This window comes from Rattus rattus, chromosome 13 (assembly GCF_011064425.1).
Source record: "Rattus rattus isolate New Zealand chromosome 13, Rrattus_CSIRO_v1, whole genome shotgun sequence".
Lineage (NCBI taxonomy): Eukaryota > Metazoa > Chordata > Mammalia > Rodentia > Muridae > Rattus > Rattus rattus.
Window position 1 is genome coordinate 4674565 of NC_046166.1, and position 21866 is coordinate 4696430.

General features: G+C 44.5%; 1 protein-coding gene across 1 annotated transcript in view; it reads right to left on the reverse strand.

Annotated features, from left to right (window-relative positions):
* Cacna2d3 (calcium voltage-gated channel auxiliary subunit alpha2delta 3) overlaps positions 1–21866 on the reverse strand; it is an 804703-nt gene that overhangs the window by 39332 nt on the left and 743505 nt on the right. Inside the window, exons 31-34 of the mRNA XM_032919383.1 lie at positions 21484–21554; positions 8737–8812; positions 5922–5974; positions 4398–4453 (exon numbers count right to left, since the gene is read on the reverse strand). Coding sequence (XP_032775274.1) covers positions 4398–4453; positions 5922–5974; positions 8737–8812; positions 21484–21554 — 256 coding nt within the window. The remainder of the gene's footprint in view (positions 1–4397; positions 4454–5921; positions 5975–8736; positions 8813–21483; positions 21555–21866) is intronic.

The window sequence follows — 21866 nt, forward strand, 5'->3', positions numbered from 1 at the left end:
GAGTGATACATGTTGACTCTATTTACAGCATGACCGTAGATAGGCTGGAAGTTGCAATTTTACGAATTATCCCGCCAAGCCATGGACACGTTTAATCTAACTAACCTGGACCTTTCTGTCTAGAGGACGTGAAAAACACCCTACATATCTGCCAGAAAGTACTTTTTATCTTTGGAATTTCAAACCAAGAACCGAAGCTGCCAGGAATCTACTTACTGGGTTCTGCTTTAAGTCTGGGCATTCAAAACGTATGATCTAACAAAGGTAAGGGTATTCGAAGATGCTGATGCTAGCCTAGGTCACGTCTTCTCTCAGAAGGGACAGCTGTGGTTCAGAATCTGGGCACGACGATCTGCTTTGAGTCCTACAAAGAGTGGTTTGCCATAATCTTATCTATGTACATATTGATTGCCTGCCGTGCCGCAGTGGGATCCAGGACATCCTCTCCACTAGGCAAATGCTCTATGCTATATGGTAGACGCATGTCTCAGCTCAGCCTTCCATCATCACAGTTCACTGAAATGCAAACAACTAAACCAGTTCAGCAGCATCTCGGGAGACGCTTCCTCACAGAGCTACTGTGCATCTATCTGGGAGGAATCCTCATCACCACACAATAAGCAATTTGGCGGACAAAGGCTCTAAACGTCTGTGGAAGTAAGATGTCTATTCAAAGGCATGCAGCTAGAGTGATGGGGTCCAGTCTCACCCGGGAGCCACACTTGCTGATCCTCTGACCTGTGTCCCATTCCAGTTGTAGGAGTGTCTGAAGCTGAAGTCACTGTGACCTACCACTTGCTCCCCATAGAGTATGCAAGGGGACATGCACACAATCAGATTGCTTGAATTTCCCCTTAGCAACAAATGTCCCTGATGAGAATAACTGACTTGGGTTCACAGTAATTTAGCGCAGGCAATCAGGAATGGGTAGACTTGTCGTTTGAATAGCCTCCGTCTCCTTTTGTCTCTGTGGATGCATCCCCATTCCTAACAGGATGCCAGCGAGCTCCATTCTCTTTGTGAAATTTCACCCAAATGAGACCTTTGTGGTAATCAAGTAGAAGCGGGCTTCCACAGTCCCCTCATCAAGGAAATGAGGCAGATAAACAGTATAATTATGGATTCCATTTTTAGCTAAAACAAAGACGCATGTCTCAGCTCAGAGTCTTTATCTAGTGACTAGTGAGAGAATGGTAAATTTAGAATGAATTGCAAGTCAAGATGGTGCTGAGCCCACTCCTCCCCTGCACGGGATTTACACGGATTTACACAGGATTCAGGATTTACATAGTCTTTTAACAAAATGTTCTAATAACAACATCCACTGGATGAATTCACATCCATTCACCCGTTCCAATGTCTTCATATACAACATAGCAAAATCATATTAATGCCCAGTAGAGAAGATGGCAATGGGCCTGAGTGACACAGCTCACATGTGGGAATCCAGGTCCACATCATCATCCTGCTCAAAGAAAGAAAGGCAGCTGAGGCTTAGGTCTACATGACTTGTGTCTTCAGAGAGATCTGGTGATATGTAATACCAGTGGCCTCCTTTCAGCTAACATGGAGGGAGGGGTTTGAAGGGAATCTGAAGGGATTTCCCAGCACTCTGGAGATGGTAAAGTACTGTATGCCAGCACACCATTGGCTGCGATGTAAAGAACCAGCTTGTCTTATATAATCCCTGGGAAGGTGTCACAGTCTAGAGCAGTGGTTCTCAACCTGAATACTGAGACCCTTAAATACATGTCACGGTAACCCCCAGCTGTAACATCATTCTGTTGACAGGTCATAACTGTAATTACGCTACTGTTATGGATCCATAATGGAAATTATCTGATATACGGGACACATGGTGTGTGGCCTCCTAAAGGGGTTGCAAACCACAGGTGGAGAACTGGTAGTCTAGAGTAAAGGGATATCTGGAAATTATCTTTCAGGAGGGGTGTGAGAAGACCCCCAAGGCAGAGCATTGAGAAATAAAGTAGCACAGTCTCATTTGGACCCATGTTGGGACAGCTGTGAAGAAATAGGGGATGTAAAGCTCAGAGTGGGAACCTTCTAGAGTGTCTGTAGCATTCATGCCATTGTGCCCTGATCTGTGCTCCTCCAACCAATGCCAGGGCTCCTCGGTGTTGGCCCCATTGACTCAGCTGTCGGTTTAAGGGTTTAGGGGCTGTCATGAGCGCTGTAGAATGTCCAGCAGCTCATTGGCCTCTACCCACTAGATGCCAGTAGCAGGCTGTGACAATCAAAACTGTCTCCTGACAGTGCAGTGATTTCGGGGAGGCAGAACTTTCCCTCGGCTAAACAATACTCTTCCAGGCAAAGCAAAGATCACAGCCATGGGCTCTCAAAAGATAGAAAGAAAAGAAAAGGAAAAATAATTGTTAAGTCTTTGGAATGAAGTTTTTGGGATGAAAAGCTGGCGTAGATGTTTGATTGGCAGGACAAGGTGAGAATGGGAGCTCTGGCAGTGGAATTGGACATAACGATGGTCTCTCTTGACGACTGAGGATGTAGCTCAGTTGGTAGACTATTTGGCTACCATTCAGGGAGGAAGATGTACAGCTCAGCGTTGAATAAAGGAGGCAACGTCCCAGCACTGGAGAGGCAGATGTAGATACAGGAGGATTGAAAAGTTTGGGCTCATTCTCAGCTATGCAGAGAAGCCGCTGAGAGAAAACCGTCCTTGCTTATGAAGAGGGATGCTAGAAAAAAAATTAACTACTACCCTCAGCACAAAGCTTATTTCTAAGAAATAGTCACCACCCCCAAGCATGAACAAACACTGTTACACTGGACTCGTACACATGTGCTCCAGTGCCCACACCTCAAACCTGTGCTATATCTGATTAACCTGTACTAAGCATCTCAGAAGCCAGAGATTCCCAGACTTGCCTGCACAGGCAAGGTTCAACTTGTGAGTTAGACAGCCACTTAGAGCCAGCACAGCCTCATTTAAATCGAGTGGGTCCGTGTTCCCAGTTACTGGCACTATAGAAAGGCAGTGTAGAGAGACTAACCAAGCTGCAACCCAGGCCCTCAGGCCCTACTGATTTACTTTGCCCTACCCCACTTTTCAAAAAAAAAAAAAATACAATATGTGTAATATCAACAAAAGCAAATTCATACCAGAGGTAACATCTCTTTAATGGATATAATTGTCTTTTGCGTCATTATGTCATTATGAGTCATATTTTGCTGTCTACTAATTTCCTATTCTTCATGCTTAGTTCTCACTGTATTAACTCCATAGCTCCCCACCACTGGTCCTATGTCTTGGCTTTTGTTTAGCATTTAATGTATTTTTGTGATTTCTGGTAGAGGGTATGGATCTTGCTGTGTGGCTCAGGCTAGTCTCTACTTCCTAAACTCATAGCAATTCTCCTGCCTCAGCTTTCTGAGTAGCTGAGGGGCCTACCCGCATGAGTCCTTGCCCCTGGCTATCTAAGCATACCAATAGTTTAAAAACTTAATTGAAACCTCTGTAGTATCATTATAATAGACCTTTCTGCGTGTGAATCATAATTCCCAGCTGATCTCACTAGGAGAAATTTAACAAACCATTATTTGATATTGTGATGTTGTGTCAACTATGACAAGTTTCTTAACAATTTCAGTTACTTTCTTACATTGAATTTCTAGACTAGAATAATAAATACTCCCTACAATTCAAAACTAGTATCAGCCCAGTGGGCTTGACAGGGCCATGCCTGGCACAAGATGGCAGTAGACTAGAGCAGGGATCCAGTGTGAAAGGACTCAGGAAGGAACAGAAGTAAATGTCTGGGGATTCAGAAAATCCACTCAGAAGGCTCCTATGCTGTGAAAGTCAATGGCAATATTCAATACCCAAGTTATACCACTTAATGATCTCACAGTTAAAAATACTGCTGTAAGTAGTTGGAAACAAAGTGAATGCAGAAATTCAGAAAAGGCAGAAACAAACAAACTAAAGCCTAAACTTTAGCCACACTGCAGACTTGGGCCTCTGAGAATATCCACTAACCACCACTCAAATCATTAAGTCATGTGTCTGTGGCCGTATAGACAAAACTAGCATGCATAAGCTGCATACTCTGGCAGCCGGGACATGGTGGCTTGTCTGCCTTCCTTGACCTTTCATGTTGCCTGTCAGCTTTCTGAAGGTTTCAAACCCTGTCAAAGGGAGCTCTTCTGCCTCTGTGGAGGACACAGGTCGAAGTGAACTTGGGTTAGAAGGATCTATGGCATTCTGTAACCCACTGCACGGCATAGGCTTCAGCACAGCAGGGACAACTGTCACATTGTCCTGCACGGTTTAATGCAATCCAGTGATCCCTGAGGGAGAACGTCAGGGACCCAGGATTCATCAGTCACACTAAGGAACAGAAACCCCAATTGCTGCCTACCTTTAGCTGTCATGTCGGAGTGCCACCAACTGCAAAGGTTAAACTCCACCAGAAACCTAAAGAAATAGTGGAAAAGCACAGGGTTATGAAATCAGCTAACCCTGGGTAGAGCAGTACTGTTTCAAATCATTTGTGCTGTGCCCCTCCCCATTTGAAAAAAAAATAACATTGCATTTTGGGACATTGCTGTGGCCAGCTGAGTTTCACTGAATTGCCACTAGGTTTCAGCTCTGCTAGGAAAAAAAATCCCTTCCATGGCCTGGGATTCTAGCTGAGAGGGATTCCTGGTTGGGAAATGTCTGCTATTGGGTCAGAAGTCAGCCTCTAGTGACTTGCCTTTATTTACTTATCCTCTAACCTAGTTTTATTCCACAGTAAACAGCCAATTTCTGAAGGGCCCTTTGCCTTATCTCAAAGCTTAAAAACAGAGCATTCTTCTTCGTCAGAACCATGGACTGTAGGAGTATAGGATGAGTTCAGCAAATGTGTATGGGGTCAAAATGAGTGGGTCAAACTTGTAACAAAGCCATGCCATAATCTAACTTCAGAAAAAATCAGAATTTCTCAATGACTAGTGAAGGATGCAAACAAAGATAATATAAATCATCGTCTAAATGAATGGTGAGAGATAAGAAAAAATTTAGTCATGTACTTTTCAGTCCCTTGGTTACTATCCTTAACAGCTACATCTCCACGAAAGGCCTACCGCTAGCCTCACTGTATCTTCTGTCTCTTTTATGTACAGAGCACTTGTTTGCCTTTGGATGTGTAAACATTGTTGGATTAATATACGTATTTATGTATATATGTATGTATACAAACATATACATATAATTTATCAAAATGTCCATTACCCAAATGGCTATGGGTTTGCTTCAGTCTACAGCATTAGCTCCTGGCTGGGAGAAAAAGGAGGCATGACAGTTGGGTGTTCTGGTCAACACTCTAGTCATGGAATTCTTCTCTTTCCTAGCATACACTGTTGCTGAAATGTATCTATTCTCTCCTTTGGAGGCCAGTGTTTGCATCTTTGTCACATTTCAAGTCTGGTCTAAGTCAAGAAGTCTCCCAGGATCCTCAATTTGATAAAGTAAGCTTATGAACTCATACCTAGGAAGAGCCCTTAGCCCTCTCTGTAGCCCTTGTAAACCTGGCTCCGGTCCAAGTCAAGACATCAGAGCAACAGAGGACAGTGTAGCTGTGTGTTCTCCTGACCACAGCCCACCCAGGCAGCATTAAGACAGCCAGGCATCCGTGTTAAATTTAACAGCAACCACAATAAATAGATTTGGCTTGTGTGTCCTAAGCGGTTAGTCTGCTCAGGGATGACAGGGAGGCTTGCAGAGTGCTTGCAAATGACTAACACTAAAACAAGATAACTTTGTGGTCTCAGAGTTCAATACTTTGAGGTGCTCCATGGATCTAAGGTCAGAGAGAACAGAAAGTACCGTCTCCCCATTCACTTCATCAGAGAAACAGAGGAACAGAAGAGTTGTTGAAAAGAACTTAGCAGATGGTACTTACAAGACAAGTTCCGTCATTATCCACTTGGCTGCAGAGAGGAAGGCCTTATAGGGCTGAAGGGAAGAATTCACTCCGTTAAAACAATGGATTACATAAGATGTTTGTAGTTTGACTTAAGGCTTTACATAGAGACAATGTTATTCTTCTAGGGAGATGGATATCATGTTAAAAACCAGGGAGGGTCTAGCTAAAGGAAGAAAATGCCTAGATACTGTATCCCAAAACTAACATTTTCAAACTTTGAACTCCCCTGTAGTGAGCTGTGATTTACAAGTAAAATAAACATGATCTAATACAAGGGTTATCACTGGGAGGAAGGAGGAAGTTCAACAAACGATGCTTAAACCTTTACCCTCTAGGGGCTAATATTTCGCAGCCTGATACTGAGGGGCTGGAATCATGTAACTAATTTCAAATGGTAATTCGCACTGCTCCCCTTTGGAAAGGTGACTCGCAGTTCTCCATCGCTGTGTGCTGTTCATTGAGAGAAGCACAAATTGAACACACTTGATTTTAATGCCTTCCATGAATTATGTAGGATTTGGGCTGCCCTTTCTCGCACTTACATATTTGGACTTGAAAAAATGATAACCATATGAACATGTGATTTTATCCCCGCAGAAAATCCCCTGCATGCTATAAAAGAAGGCATTGACAGCCTAATCTTTATTTCAGAATATTTTAATTAAAAAAAGCAGTCGGATTGTTTACTCTGTGATATTTCCTATGTGGATAATTCAATTTCCTGAATTCTGGAAAATACCATGTCCCCCTCAGTTGGCTCTTTGTACCTAGGTATGCCAGATATGTAAGCGGTGTGCAGCCTTGTGAGACAGACGATGACACTGGCAGAGAGCTGGACTCCAGACAGCAGGTCCAGAAAATCCTCAGCACCTTTTGCAGCTGCCTTTAGGAAAGTGTGTGCCAGCTCTTGGTTTCTGAGGCCACAGCTGCTTAATCCCCCTCTCTGCGCATTTTAATTGTAAGAACCAGAACTGGGAATGGAGAAATTATCCCTTTTTAAATAAAACAAGAACGAATTTATAGTGTCCTAACTGTTGCTGAAAGGTTCCTGTCTCAGGCCAGAAAGCAGTGAGAGCAGCATAAACAAACAAACAAATGAAACCCATTGGGCTTATTCCCAGCCCGCCCTGCTTTGCAAGGCTGTTTATCTTTTGCTTTGATTTGAGTAAGGTTTTCAACATCAAGTCCCTGAACCAGGGGGGGCTCTCTTCCTCTAAGTTTAGGATCAGAGAAAGATATTAACTGCAACGATTCCTTAAAACCAAATGCCTCAAATCCCCATCCTCTGGTCATTAGGTGTTATGACATTAAATCCATCACTTCCCCCGAGCTCCAGAAAGACTCAAGGAGTTAGACCACCGGCCGGTTCGGTGTCTTTGTTCTGGAAGGAATGGAGGGCAGAGGTAGAGCTGAGAGGACAGACTGAGGAATCTCCAAGGCTGTGTAGCTTGTACTGCCTCACCAGAGACGTTTTAAAAGGAATGAAGAAAACATGTTTTGGAAACATTTCAAATCTGCAAATAGTCACACTAAGTGCAGGAAAAGCCAGTTTGGAAACAAAAAGCCCCCATTCCAAGTGATGTTTCTTCTAAAGTTTCCATTAAGTGGTGTTTTCTATAAAGTCAAACTTCTCAGCTGTCTCTCAGAAACTTTGTATCTCAGTCCCTTTCCGGCTCATTCTGTGTAGAAGAATCATGTTAACCATTTGGCTCTTAGATACCCACTCCCCCTACCAAACACATACACCAAGGACTTGGGTCTCATAGAAGCTGCTAAGGTTCAACAAGATGGCTTTAAAATCTTGTACTTTAAGTGAACATTTTGGTTGGCTTTTAGTATTTCCAAAATCACATTTCAAGGGTTAGCTTTGTATACATCTGTGGGCTATTGTGAGGTATAACTTAAAGAAGAAAAAGTGTCTGAGTTTTCAGGTAATTGAGGCTCAAATTGATATTTTCTGTACATTGCCAATTACATTCTAAAACTGAGAATAGTTGATTTCTGACAGGCTGGAGCTGGTTTCTAAGGACATAACATTGTATGCCTTGATCCTAGGTTGTAAAATCTTCCTTCAGTGAAGCAGCTCCCAGGCAGAGAGCACTGAGAATAACAGAGGAACCCACCTATTCCCTTGGCCTGAAAGTACTATTGAAAACCAAAAGGAAGATATTTTCCTGTGTGTGAGTGCATGTGTGTGTGAGAAGTACTCAGTTGTGTGTGTCCCTGTGTATTCAGAGGTCAGAAGGAAATGACAGATGTCTCTTCCTCTGTTGCATTTCACCTTGATTTTTGAGACAGAGTCTCTCAAAGATCTTGAAGCGGAAGGATGCAGGCCAGCTAGACTGTACTGGGAATTCTCTTGACTTCATGTTGCACCTGCTCTGAGCTTACAGATATACATGGCCATGTTGGGGACCTAAACTCAGCTCCTCAAGGTTACGTGGAAGGAAGCGTAGTGACTGAGCTATCTCATCAACTCTCTCAGAAGGACAATTTCTGTCAAACAAACCAAATGCATTTAATGCCCTTGTGTAACAGTGAAGCTTCCCCCCTTGTCTATAAAAAGAGGACTGTTTATTAATCCATCTAAGACCTTGGCCTGATTTTTAACTTATATAATCACTGGATCTGGGTTTAAACAGAAACGGTTCATAGTGAGTCAGGTCAGGAAATACCTTTAAACATTTTTTGGTTTTAAGTAAGGTACATTTGATTACCCTAAAGTCTGAGCCATGGGTCCTGAAGGCCACAGAGGTAGCCAGCCATTCCCTGGATCGTAGGCTGTACTTACGTCCAGGAGTCCGTGGGCACTGTCACTACTCTCCTTGTTGGCTCTACACATGGCTTGGTAGTCATACAAGGTTATTCTGTGGGGGAAGTAGAAAGAGACTTCAGGAAATGAATACATATGGCCACTACATACATGCTTAGTTAGGGCCAGCAAGGTGAGCAGCCACTAGCATTGTGAGCTCTAGTCACAAACAGAACAAGGCTGGACTATTATAGGCCTAGAACATGATGGTGAATTGTAACAGTATCACGTCACCTCTGTAGGCCCACAAAGGGAGGGACTGAAGATGTCGGGAAGACTGCAGGGAGATACAAAACCATCTAAATTGCTGAATTCTCCATTTTACTTTGAAATAAACATAGTTGGCATGGACCACCATACATCCTAGGCTACTTTGACTGAGTCCCGGACCTTGGATGCATTTGTTCGTTAGATGAGACCCAGCAAGAGCCACTTTAGGGTACAAAGCAGCAGAACCGTCTGCCTGTTCCTATGCACTAGGAAACAGACCAGGATTGAATCAAGACCTAACGTGATGGGAAGGGGAAGCCAGGTGGCGAGGGAGGGGTGTTCATTGCCCACAATCCTCCATGTTGCCACTCTAATAGTGAGTACATCCTTGTTTGAGAACAGCATCATTTATGAAATAAGAATGTGGATATTTCGTTGTCATTGCTGATAAAAGTATAGCTCTCAGCCCCAGAAACACTGTATAATTTGTCTGAGGTATTTTAGTTCCCCGTCGACAGTTAAAAAATTAATTAGTAAGGGTGAATGGAGCAAGTGCCTTGCCTTATACTCAGTAGCAGTGGGCAGAGACTCGATCCCTTACCCTCCATTGTCCCACCAAAATTCCTGGCGGTTTAAAAGGGAGCTGATCAAAGTCCAACCTGACTTGGAAAGATTTCAAATACCTTAATACATTCATTGCTATTTGTCAGTGTAGAACTCTCCCCCAAAAGAATCCCTTTCTCAAACAGTCCATTGCTTAAAGCCAGGTACGCGAATTGCTCCGCTTAGGAAGAATACAGTGGTACAGTACTACTACTCTACGTGGCCAGTCTGGTGTGGTATCTGTCTCTCACCTCCGTGACTCCTCCAGCCCCTACGACTGTATATATCACAGAGAAGGAATTTTGTTTTCCAAGGCAAATACATAAATGACCACCTGCTGACACACTCACGCCGGTGAGCCCCAAGCCATAATGACGTAACTGAGACAACTCACTGGAGACAGTTCAGATCCATGTAAGGATGCCAACATGAAAACTGGCCACCTCTGACCAAATAGCAACAGAGGTCAGCTCCAACCCGTGAGTGGCACAGTCAGGCACTGTGCAGTCCTGGGTGACTCTCTCCATCAAAAATGGTCTCCTATTTGCTCACCTTTTACTTCCTGCAAACAAGCAGTTCTGTTTATGGGAGCAGACACACTACCCTTGGTGAAATCTAGGCCCAGGCCTTCCCCAGCTGGGTAGAGGATGGACAGTTCACTGGGAGGCAGCCATGTTTATTACGGCAGTCCTAGGCACCTTCCAAAGCTGGGGTGAGGGGGTCATGTTCTAATGCCTTCCATCCCTGCATTCTGACTTGAGGACTGAGGTAACACTCTGCTGTTGGATGCACTCTATGTGGTTACCATCCATAAGCAATGGATTCTTCAGAGCCTAACAGCCCATTTGCCAAAAACACAAAAGCAGGTCTCAACCAACTAGAACACGTCCAAGTCCACACCCACAGAGATAACGAGTAGCAAGGCCAGAATGAGCTGAGGGCCAATCTGAATCCACTTCAACTCTGCTCTCTTCTCAGAAGCAGTTTCTGACAGTGTCTCAGAAACACAGAGTTGCACCTATATTAATGCTCGCACACTCACTGGAATATCATAACAAATGCTACACTGCATAGGTTCTCAGAACCAAAGTCCTGGATCATTTTGAGTCCCCCCCACCCCCACCCCAACCCCACTGAGGGGCTACTGGGGAGTCCCTAGCCAGAATGAACCAGCTGGCTTACAAGACCAGCTGCCTGGTGGTAACCATGGTAACTCCCTGACTGACAGATGGCTGGAAGCTCAGGATTCTCCCTGGATCTTTTCCAGAGACCCCAGCTGACACTGGGGAGGGCAAAATGAATCACCATGGGGAAGCTTCCGAGCCTGAGCACCTGCCTCCCATTGCAAAAGGAGGGGGGAGGGGGTGGTTTGATACTACTATTCCTGAAGAGGTCAGAGAATCAGCCATCGTCGTCTTCTCCACATGCTGGCCAAAAGGAGACTTTGAGAAGATTTCTCTTTTGGAATTGATATTTTTTTTTCTTCACTGTTTTAAATAACTCCACTTTGTGGCTACCTGCATCCTGTTCTGCTGATTATAGTCAAAGAACAAGATAATTGCCTGCTTTCACTCGGCTCTAAAATAAGCCCAAGACCATGCGCAGCCTTGTAGAGCTCAGCTCTGGGAATTCAGCCTCCTGACAGATAACATGCCTTAATTCCCATGACTTCATCCCCAGACCACTTCAACCACGGTTGTCCACAGCCTAAGACCTTGTCATTAGCAACTACCCACTCTTTGAAATTGGGAAGGAGGCAGGCACCCTGTCCCAGGCAGCTGCTCAGCCTGCCTGCACCCTGGGCACGATAATATACTTTTTAATAGTCATTTTGATGTTATTGGTTTTGTTGTTGTTGTTGTTGTTTTGTTTTGTTTTGTTTTGTTTTTCTCCACCAAGAAAAAAATAAAGGTCCCAACCCAGCAATATTTATTTTTACAAATACTTAGCAGTTTGAATTTTAAAGTGGTAGGCTGAGCTTGTTTAGTGTGCTTAGGAACTGTGGGAAAAACACTTATTAAATATCTACTCTATGCTGCAAGTCCAGGAAAGTTGCCTATAACAATGCCTAATTGTGGTAGTGTCCCCTACCCCTTGCTTAATGATTAGCAACCTTGAACCAGTTTAATATTCATAAATATGGCCATAGAAGAATGACCCGAGAAGCTGATATAAGACCCATCTTGGGTTATAATTAAGCAATTTTTAATCTAAACCTCTAAGAAGCAAAGTGATTGACCTAACGTAGCATCTACAAATGCTTTTCCTGTTGAGCTTGAAATCACACACTGTAGGAGTCGCTCTTGTAAGGAAGGGCATGGAGCGTGAACGTGGGAAATTCCTATAGGAGGGAGGGATGTCTCTCTAACCCCACAATCCATCATCAATCAGGTCATCCCAGTGAAGCGGCTCCTCACAGAACACTGTAATTTCCACAAGGCACACTCATATGGGAGCCAGGAATTTACCTCACCCAGGCCCTCTTGCTCTCATGTCGTCTAACCGCAGATCACTCAGCACAAGCTTTAGTCGAGGAGCACACTCTGCAGGCTGTGTGCTGATGCATTACCCAGGAGGCAGTGCACTGGGTCACAGCAGATTGACTTCACTCTTATTGCTGGAAGTTACTACCTCCCGTTGTCAAGTGCTAATGGCATCCAAAAGACCAAAGCTCTTATTTTCTCTCAGGGATTTTGGCATTCCCCCAGTGTCAGGGGCATACAACTGGTTACTAATACTGCTTACATCAGAGCATCCGGTAGGCAGAGACTACCAGGAGGGGGCGGGGCCAAGATCTATCTTTCTAAGGATGACTTGCTTCCTCCAACCAGTTGTCATTTTCCATAGCCCCATTGCCTCCCAATAGTCTCTTCAGTTATTGGGTCCACCAGTGGATGAAGCCACTGACTGTTCCTTGGGGATTTTTGAGGTGGAGATCAATGGAAGTTGGCCTCATTCTTCAGAAGAACTACAGGGGTAAAGCAAACCCACAACAGGCCCCGTCAGGAGGAGGCAGTGTTAGTCTCCTCCCAGTACCTTGCTACTCTATTGGCAAGCAGTACCCAGGTAATCCCCTTGTTTACTTTCCCCAGGTACCGTGGAAGAGTGATGCGGCTATCCATCTGAGCAGAAGTAGTGTAAGGGAGGCTTCTTGATAAATGTTTGATTTCTTAAAGTAAATTTTAGTGAACAAATAAAAACCTGGTCTTTTGAACGTTTGTGGGCCTTATGAATCCTTTTTCTGCCAGCCTGAACTGCAGAAACAGGGCCTGGCACACAGCATTCCCGTAACACCAGACAACCTTGTGTTTAAAAGCCAACAAGAGGAAAGTAAGAAATGAAGCTGGGGTTCTCACAAAGTCGGCTCACACTGGCTAACACAAGGTCCCCAAGACGATCGAGGACCTTGGAAATCTCCACTTGTTCTTGAGACAAAGCATGCATAAAGGTAAAACAAGAAAAAGAACAACAACAAAACACTTCTAAAAAAAAAATCTCACCCATTCTAATCATGGCAAAAGTCCCGAAGAACATATTCCGAGTTCAAATCCCATGAATCTCACTCCTATGGGCAAACTTAGAAGATGCTAAAATCCTAGGACCTCCACTTTGTTCTCTTGTCAAATGGAAATATAGTTTCTTCCTCTTGAGATTTGAGGGATGGATCAAGGGCAGGCAAGCATGTGATATGCGGCCTACAGTCAGTGTTTGATACAGAGCCAGGCTGCCGAGATGAGGAAGACCAAGGCAGCCATTGCTGTTGTTACAGCAGCATTGATAGGTTTACAGAGTGGTCTGTTGGAATCTTTATGTTTCTGCAATCCAGAAAGTTTGGCCCTGAAACACACTGGTTCAAGCCAGTCTGTCTGTTTACTCCCTTCAATGACAAGGCATATTTCTGTGGAAGTGGCGAGGTCAACAGGAAGCCAAGAAGCCATTATGCCCATCCCAGGAGCTGCTTTGCTTCAGGCTTCACTGAGGGCAGTCCATATGAAAGGAGATCAGTCATTCAAGCAGAACATGCTTCTCCTTTCTCACTCGCTCAACTGAGTTTGGTTTCGTGGGCTAAAATGTAACAGGATCACTGAAGACCGGGGAAGCTCCTAGCTCCCTACTAGCCAGAGGGAAGAAGGGTCTCCATTTTCAAATCTACCTTGATGACTCACTCCTTAAAAATGATTTCAATCACAAAGGATTCTGGGTAAACAAGTGTCGAGCTTCTGGAGGGGGTGGAGGAGGATGAAAAGTCTAGGCGCAGAAACAAAGAAAACTACCAGCACCACCCTAACACACACAAACACACACACACACACACACACACACACACACATACACACACACACACACTGTACACAATGGCAGAGAAAGGGGTAAGGGGGGCAGGATGGAGAAATAGCTGACAGACAGAGATAGTTTCTATGGACAGTTTGAAAACACTAAAGTTATTTGCCCACAGCCCATGTCCTTGTAAACTATAGGTCAGGTACCTACAGGATGTACCTGTAGGTCAGGTACATCCATGTTGCTTCTTTCTGGTGTCAAGTAGAATTAGATGCATAAAGAACAAAGGAAATCCAGCACTGGCCTTCCCAGAAACCAGGAGAATGTTTGATAAGAGTGAAATCTGAGGGCAAACCCTCAAGTCCCTGGCACTTGATAAACAACACCACTCATATCCTGCGGGGAGGATGGATTCTGTACCTGGATCCTAACCGCTATGGGTTCCTTGAACTCCGCACAAACATTGTCTTAGTTTGATTCTATCGCTGTGAAGAGACACCATGACCAAGTCAACTCTTATAAAAGAAAGCATTTCATAGTGACTGGCTTATAGTTTCAGAGGCTTAGTCCGTCACTGTCATGGCAGGAAGCATGGCAGCATATAGGCCAACATAGTGCTACAGACATAGCCCAGAGTTTACATCTTGATCCACAGGCAGCAATGAGACTGTGGGTCACCCTGGGTTTAGCTTGAACATATTTGAGATCTCAAATCCCAACTCAACAGTGACATACTTCCTCCAATAAGGCCACACCCACTAATAGTGCTACTCCCTATGGGCCAAGTATTTAAACACATGAGTCTATGGGGGCCATCCCTTTTCAAATCACTACAAACTTGTCTTAGTGTTCACTTCCATCTCCCTGGTTTAAATAACTTAATACTTAACACTAACTTAACACTTGTCCCTCTTACAATTGGCACTTCATATCCCAACTCACTGGGACTGGGTGGATCCTTTTCAGTTGGTAAGGGAAAGAGGTGAGATGGCAGACTGGAGACCAGGTTTCTTTGATAATCTGCTAAAAATTCAGTTGAAGCTTGAGTTTCCTCCCTTCTGTCTATATACCTGGTGTTTTGCTCTAGTTAGCATGGGAGATCCTAGAGCACCAGTTTTCAAACCGTGAGTTATGACCCCTTGTGTGCAGATTTATCAAATGCCTCTTTCACAGGGGTCATGTGTCAGATATTTTGGCTATCTAATATTTACATTATGATTCACAACAGTAGCAAAATTACAATTATGAAGTAGCAACAAAAATAATTTTATGATTGTGGTCACCACAGCATAAAGAACTGTATTAAAGGGTAGCCACATTAGGAAGGTTGAAAACCCTCTCTTAGAGAGACCCATTAGGATGCCCGGGAGGGGGGATTGCCATGAAGGATTGATTCCTATCATAACTGCTTTGGTTTGAAAGTGAAATGTCTCCCACGGGCTCATGTGCTTGTATTCGTGGTTCACAGCTGATGACACTGTTTAGGAATTCTTGTCTAGCTGGGACATGAGGCCTAGGTTGTGGGGTACAGGGCACCAGCTGTGGGCCTTGCCATGCTTACTGATCTAGCAAGACATGCATAAGATGTACAAGATGTACTATAAACCACCTTAACTAGACTTGCAGCCAGAATACCTCCCCTGCCATGTGAACTGAAGCCACCAGGCAACCTATCCCCTATCCCCTATCCGCTTAAGTTGTGTGTCTCTTAGGTAGTCTACTGCAGTGGGGAGGGAAATAATTACTACACCTCACTAAAGGGTAGAGGCTCAGTACTAGAAGACAAGGAGATCCAAGACATTTCTAAGCAGGAAGGAATCAACTTGAAGAGAAGAGAAAGAAAGGGCAATAGAGGCACACACCTTTAATCTCAGCACTTGGGAGGCAGAGGCGGGCAGATCTCTGAGCTCAAGGCCAGCCTGATCTATTGAGAGAGTTCCAAGATAGCCTGGGCTACTCAGAGAATTCCTGCTTTGAAAAACACAACAAAAACAGAAGAAAGAAAGAAAGAAAGAAAGAAAGAAAGAAAGAAAGAAAGAAAGAAAGAAAGAAAGAAAGAGAAAGAAAGAAGACAAATGGAAGGAAGGAAGGAAGGAAGGAAGGAAGGAAGGAAGGAAGGAAGGAAGGAGAGAGAAGGAATAGAAGACATGGAATATGGCAGTCACTTAAACACTAACCCCATCTTTGCTTGGCTATATCAGCCATCATGTCAGCAGCTGGGGTATACATGTGTGTGTGTGTGTGTGCGTGTACGTGTGTGTGTGTGTGTGTGTGTGTGTGTGTGTATACATGCATGTGTGCTCTGCAAGGAGCTTGTCCTATACTGACAATCAGAGTATCCCGAACTTGGTAGCACAGGAGTCCACCTTCAAATTGGGGACATAGCTTACATCATCCCATTCAGATCTTGTTTATAGTCATTTGAGGACTTTATTTAGACCATTTTGCTGAAAGAGAAAAAAAAAATGAATTCAAGTGAAAGCTACAAAGACTCAGGCAACGCCTATGTAGGAGCCTCGAGACTGGTGCCTGGGTGCTTTTTACTCATAGTTCTTGACACTGGCTTTAACCAGTGATGGGCTGCACCTGAGAACCACACTGAAGCACTTACAATGCGTGCATGCTAGGGCTCCTTCTTCACACCTATGTAAGACGAATCTCTTGAGATGAACCTTGAGCATAGCTGTGCATGCTCACATGACTTGCCTCACCCCTGCCAGACACTGAAGTATAAGAATCCTGACCCCTCAGGAATCTTAGACTTCCTGTTAAGCAACCAACAAGATATCGCTGGTTTGATCCTTTTCTGAAGGGCTGATGTTACCTTGTTAGGCAATAGCTCTTCGATGCATTCAGGTCCCTGGTGAGGAAGTAAGTTAGTCACAGAGAGACTGACAGACCTGTGCATAGCCACATGGTTGCAAATCTATGGCTCAACATGAAGTCTTACTTTAACACTGAGTATCATAGGGGCACCGTCACAAACTTGGAACCTGTTGGGCATGGCACCTTATGACTATACTCCCAGCACTAAGGAAGGGGAAACAACCCCAAAACTCCTTCAACCTTTCCCTACAGGTGACTATTATTTATTATCCCTGAATATATAATAATTTGCATTAGCTTCCTTGGAAGTAGGACTGGGGGGAGAAGGAGAACTATGAATTCTAGTACAGTTGCAACAGGGACAAGGTCATGGCTAATGGCAGAGATGCCGACCGAGTATCTATTCTGAAAAATGCAAGTGTAAGGCTTTTACTAGACAGGATCTTGAGTGGAAAAGAAAACAGGTAGCACAAGCCACCCCCAGTGAGTCACCAGTCAGGGAGCCCCCACTTATTATCATTGATAAGATCAAAAAGGTATTTGAAGTTCTCTTTTTACAGCACACAAAGCAGAGCGGGCACAGAGTGACATGTGAGATAAAGGAAAGTACAGCCTGCGAGCATGGCAGGTCAGAGGGTTTGCCAATCTCAGCTGAGTGATCTCCTCACTCAGCTGGTCTCCCATCCTGCAGATTCTGTTCTCCAGATAAGACGCTGCTGAGCCAACACCTTTCTTCACCTCTACACACTGCTAGATATGCACACAGCACAGCGCTGCTGTAGACACCTGCTGTAGACACCTGCTGTTGTAGACACCTGCTGTTGTAGACACCTGCTGTAGACACCTGGTGTTGTAGACACCTGCTGCTGTAGACACCTGCTGCTGTAGACACCTGCTGTAGACACCTGCTGCTGTAGCCATGCCGAGGGCAGAGAAGTCTGTGTCCACACTACAGGATGCTGGAGTCTTGTGTCCATACGACTAGATGCTGGAGTCTTATTTCCACACTACACAATTCTGGAATCCAGCTCTGTTACAGACACATGGGCTAAGTTCTTGGTCTTTTCAAGCCTGATCATCTCTGTGTACAGAGTAAAGCTGTGTTCTATTTATCCCTGACTAGGCCTGTAGCCTAAATCAGCCCTTTACTTACTAAGGCTCCGACTTGCTTAAAAGCACTGCTGTCAAGTATCTACAGAGTCTTGAGCAAAGGTCTGACATCTCTAGTTTGCCCTTGGCTACTGGGCCACTGGTCCTGTTTCCTGAAATTGTTGGAAGGTTCTAAGAACAATGATGTATGTGGGACAGAGGGGTGCATACCTATAATCTCAGTACTTTGGAGGCTGGCTTCAAGGGCAACATGGGTTACATTGTAAAATGAGGAGGAAGGAGAGAAGGAAAGAATGGGGGAGAGAAAAGGAAAGGAAGGATGAATGGATAATAACATTTATTTTTAGAGCAAAATAACAAGTTATTATTTTATTTTATTATATAATACTATAATATAATTATGTAATACTTTTCTTATTTTTCTTTCTTTTATCTGCATTTCTTCTTTCTAGCAGAAAAGTGAGTGAAAGGAAGGAAGGAAGAAAGAAAGGAAGAAAGGAAGGGAGGAAGGAAGGAAGGAAGACAGGAGGAAGATGGTGGTCCAACCCAGCTCAGTGTGGCAGGTGTCTGAAAGAGGAAAAGATGGTTGTTTTCTATTCTGTTGTTCCTTTATCTCCCACACTGCTGATGCATCTGCTCTTGGCTATTGGTCTTCAGGTCATAGGGAACCTGGTGGGACATACTCAGGCTGAAGACTCAACTAAAGTGACCAACAGCAATGAGTTTAGCCCTTAAAGGATTTCACAGGCTGTTGTCTTATGTGTCTTGTAAGCAGTTTAATTATTCACAGAAATCAAAGACCCAAGAGATCAGAGACTCCAAAGTGGATTATTATTTTCTTCTGATGACACTGCTGTATATCATGGCCATTGGGCCACCAGAAAATGTGCAAAACAGAAGAGCAAAGAAAGGCCCATTGCCATTTAGGTAATTACAGTGTCATATATTTGCATTGCTGTAACCAAACACTGAGAAAAGCAAATTAGTGGATGAAGGGTTTATTTTAGCTCATGGCTTTAGTAAGTTCAGTCCAGCATGGTGGGAAGGGCATGAAGGAGTGGACCAGTTCACATGACAAAAGCCAGGAAGCACAGTAAAGTGATACAGGAAGGAGCCAGGGCAATCTATGACTCCAAGTGACATACTTCCAATGGCCTCCAATAGCCTGCTTGCTCCCATCTCCCTGCCTTGTTAGCAGCCAATAATAATGGTACCTGTTAGGAATCCATCAAAGGATGACTCCTCTGGCTAGGTCAGAGCCCCTGTAATATCTCTGGAAAAACACACTGAGACACTCAGGGAAGCCTTCAGCAATTTCCTAGGTGATACTTAATGTCTTAAAGTTGAACCTAAACAATTATAGAAACCATTGCTCCCCAGAGGTGGGGAGCTGCAAGATCCAACCTGGAAAATAGCCCAAGGTAAAGCTGATAGATGACCTTGTCTCTAGTGAATGACCTTCATTAAAAGATAGAGGTTGATCAAAAGGAGAATCCTTGTGCGGACAGCAGCATCCAAGGTACCCAAGAGAGGGGCAAGCTAGATGTGATGCCCTTTGTCTTACCAAAGCAGGCCATGCCTCCAAAGTGAGCATGCCTCTCTGTAGGTGTGATTGAGCTTGCATGAGGACAGAAGGGGGGGGAGTCTGGCCCAGAGGCCTAGAAGTTTCCACTACCTACCTCCTTTCACTGTTTTTGAGATGTGCATATTTCCCAGATGGAAGAAGTTATCAGTTTTGTTTTTCCAGAAAATAAGGAATGGGGGAAGGGCATGGGCACCAATCTCTAATTTCAAGTGCCGAGAGCCATCAGCAGGTATCAGAAAGGCTATATCAACTGGTACCACACACAAAGCCATGGCTGAGCCAAAGTCAACAACCATCACAACAGCGGCTATAATTCCTGAGCCTTTAGTAGACAGTAGGCATGGGTTGAGAATGTCACACTCACTTTTATCTCACCACCGCTGCCAGCCACCCTTGGGCATGACTCCTAATCTCATCTTCCACACAAGAACAGGCTTGACGAAGGAAGCTGACACATTCTAAGTTATGTAGGTGGTCAATGTTAGAGTCTAGCTTTGACCTTAGTGTGTGTGACTCCAAAATCTATCTTTCTATTGCTCCCCTGGCCCCAGGGAGGGGGCCCTCTGCTGAAGCACATGGAGCCTGCTATATAGTTTCTATGAAGGCATCAGCTGCTGTCTTAACCCATTCAGGCCTGTAGCCCTTCCTTTTTCTCAAAGAGGTTGGCTAGAGTGACGATAAAAGCAAGTTCTAGATTCATACCAACCATACTTATCCCACATCAAGGAGAAGACCAAACCCTTAAAATTCCAGTATAAGTTTTCTCTTTCTCCCACCCATTTAAAACAAACATCTAAGAAAAGGGGGGGGGTGTTGTTAAAGAAGTTGAAAAATATACTTTTAAATGAGAAACATATGTATGATTATCTTTTGTTTTGTGACTCCTGCCCCTCTGAGTTGAGAAACAAGTTGACAGTGCCCGAATGTACACAAAGATAGAAAAGTAGAGAGAAACAGCTGTATTCTGATGGATGACCATCCAGGAGCTCTTTTGGGAAGCTTGCAGAAAGTCACAGAAGATTGTGGAACAACTCAAAGTCAGGCCTTGGGGAGAAAGAACTCTGTCAAGCTAGACAGTCTAGAGTCACCGAGCTGGAATTAGGCAGGGGTATGTCTCTGCTCATCAGACTTCCAGTTAAGAGAGTGTTAGAGATGGCAGAAATGCTGGCCTCTGGCCACCTTTAAAGCATTTCTTCCCTGCACTGGCACAAATAAACGATGGAGGTTCAAATACTGGCTCATCCTTTTGTAATTCCCCACGCTTAGCACAGTGCTCAGTTTAGCTGGTTGACTGGCTTCAAACTCTGATTCCTCACCACTCAGCCACAGGAAAGGTCATGAAGTAGACTAGCACGGAGGTGCCCTGGATCTCACGGGAGAGCTGCAGTGCCACCCCTGCACCTCCTGCCATTATATACTTAAGAGCCTCAAATGCTTCCAAGGAAGCTCTACTTCAAAGGCCCCTATTATTTCTGGGGGGCCAAGAACAGGAGCAACTCCTAGAAGGTGTCCTGAAACGTATCCCAGGCCTTCTTCATGGGCCTTGGTGTTCCCTGAAGCATGGTTGGTATAGCCTTGAAGAACATGGGGCCTAGGAGAAGCTGTCCTACCTAACCTCTGCCCAGCATGACAGCCTGTTATCTATGACATTCGGCCACATCCGTGTTTATAGCAGGAGACTTCAATGGTATGGCCGGGAGAAGGCTGAGGAAGCTTCTCTTCATTTTAAAAAATTGTATCAGTAAGTATCAAAATACCACCTTCCATTCCTGAGCCCCCAACTGACAAGAAGTGCCCCCTGCCTTGTGGGACAAATCCATCCCTAATTTCTGCTCAGACAGGAACTTTTCTCCTCTTCCTTGGCGACAGAATCAGCTGACTCTGCTGACTCTTGTTTCAGTAATGCCCTCTGATCCACCCAATGCTAAACAGACAGAAAATTCATGATGGCTCAATCTGTAAGAGCAGCACCCATTCAAGGTGTGGAATTTTAGCTCAGAGTTCCGAAGTGTGCAAACAAGTGGGATTGGCACCAGGGTCAGTCCAGGGTTGCTTTATTCCACCTTGGTCTATTTTACTCAGATAAACTGAGAGCACCGTCCAATCCTTACCTTTTAAAGGAGCCCATTGTTAACAACTTGTTCATGACGGCTCCTTCGACCTCACCAAAAAAATCTCCAGTCTGTAAGAAAGACAAGAAAGCACATGAGGCAGAGAAGAAAGGCAGGCAGGTGTGTGTGTGTGTGTGTGTGTGTGTGTGTGTGTCTGTGTCTGTAGGTGTGGGTGTGTGGGTATGAATGTGTGTGTCTGGTGAGCCTGTGTATTTGGGAGCTGAAAGAAAGCAGAGGCAGGCTTTCAAGACTCCTGTTACAAGAAACTGGGAATGGCTGAAACAGCCATAGCAGCTGTGGGCTTATAAACCAGTGAGCAGATGGGGACGTCTCCACAACGCATGAGGGATGTTATGTAACATGTGCTCAATGCAGAAATTAAA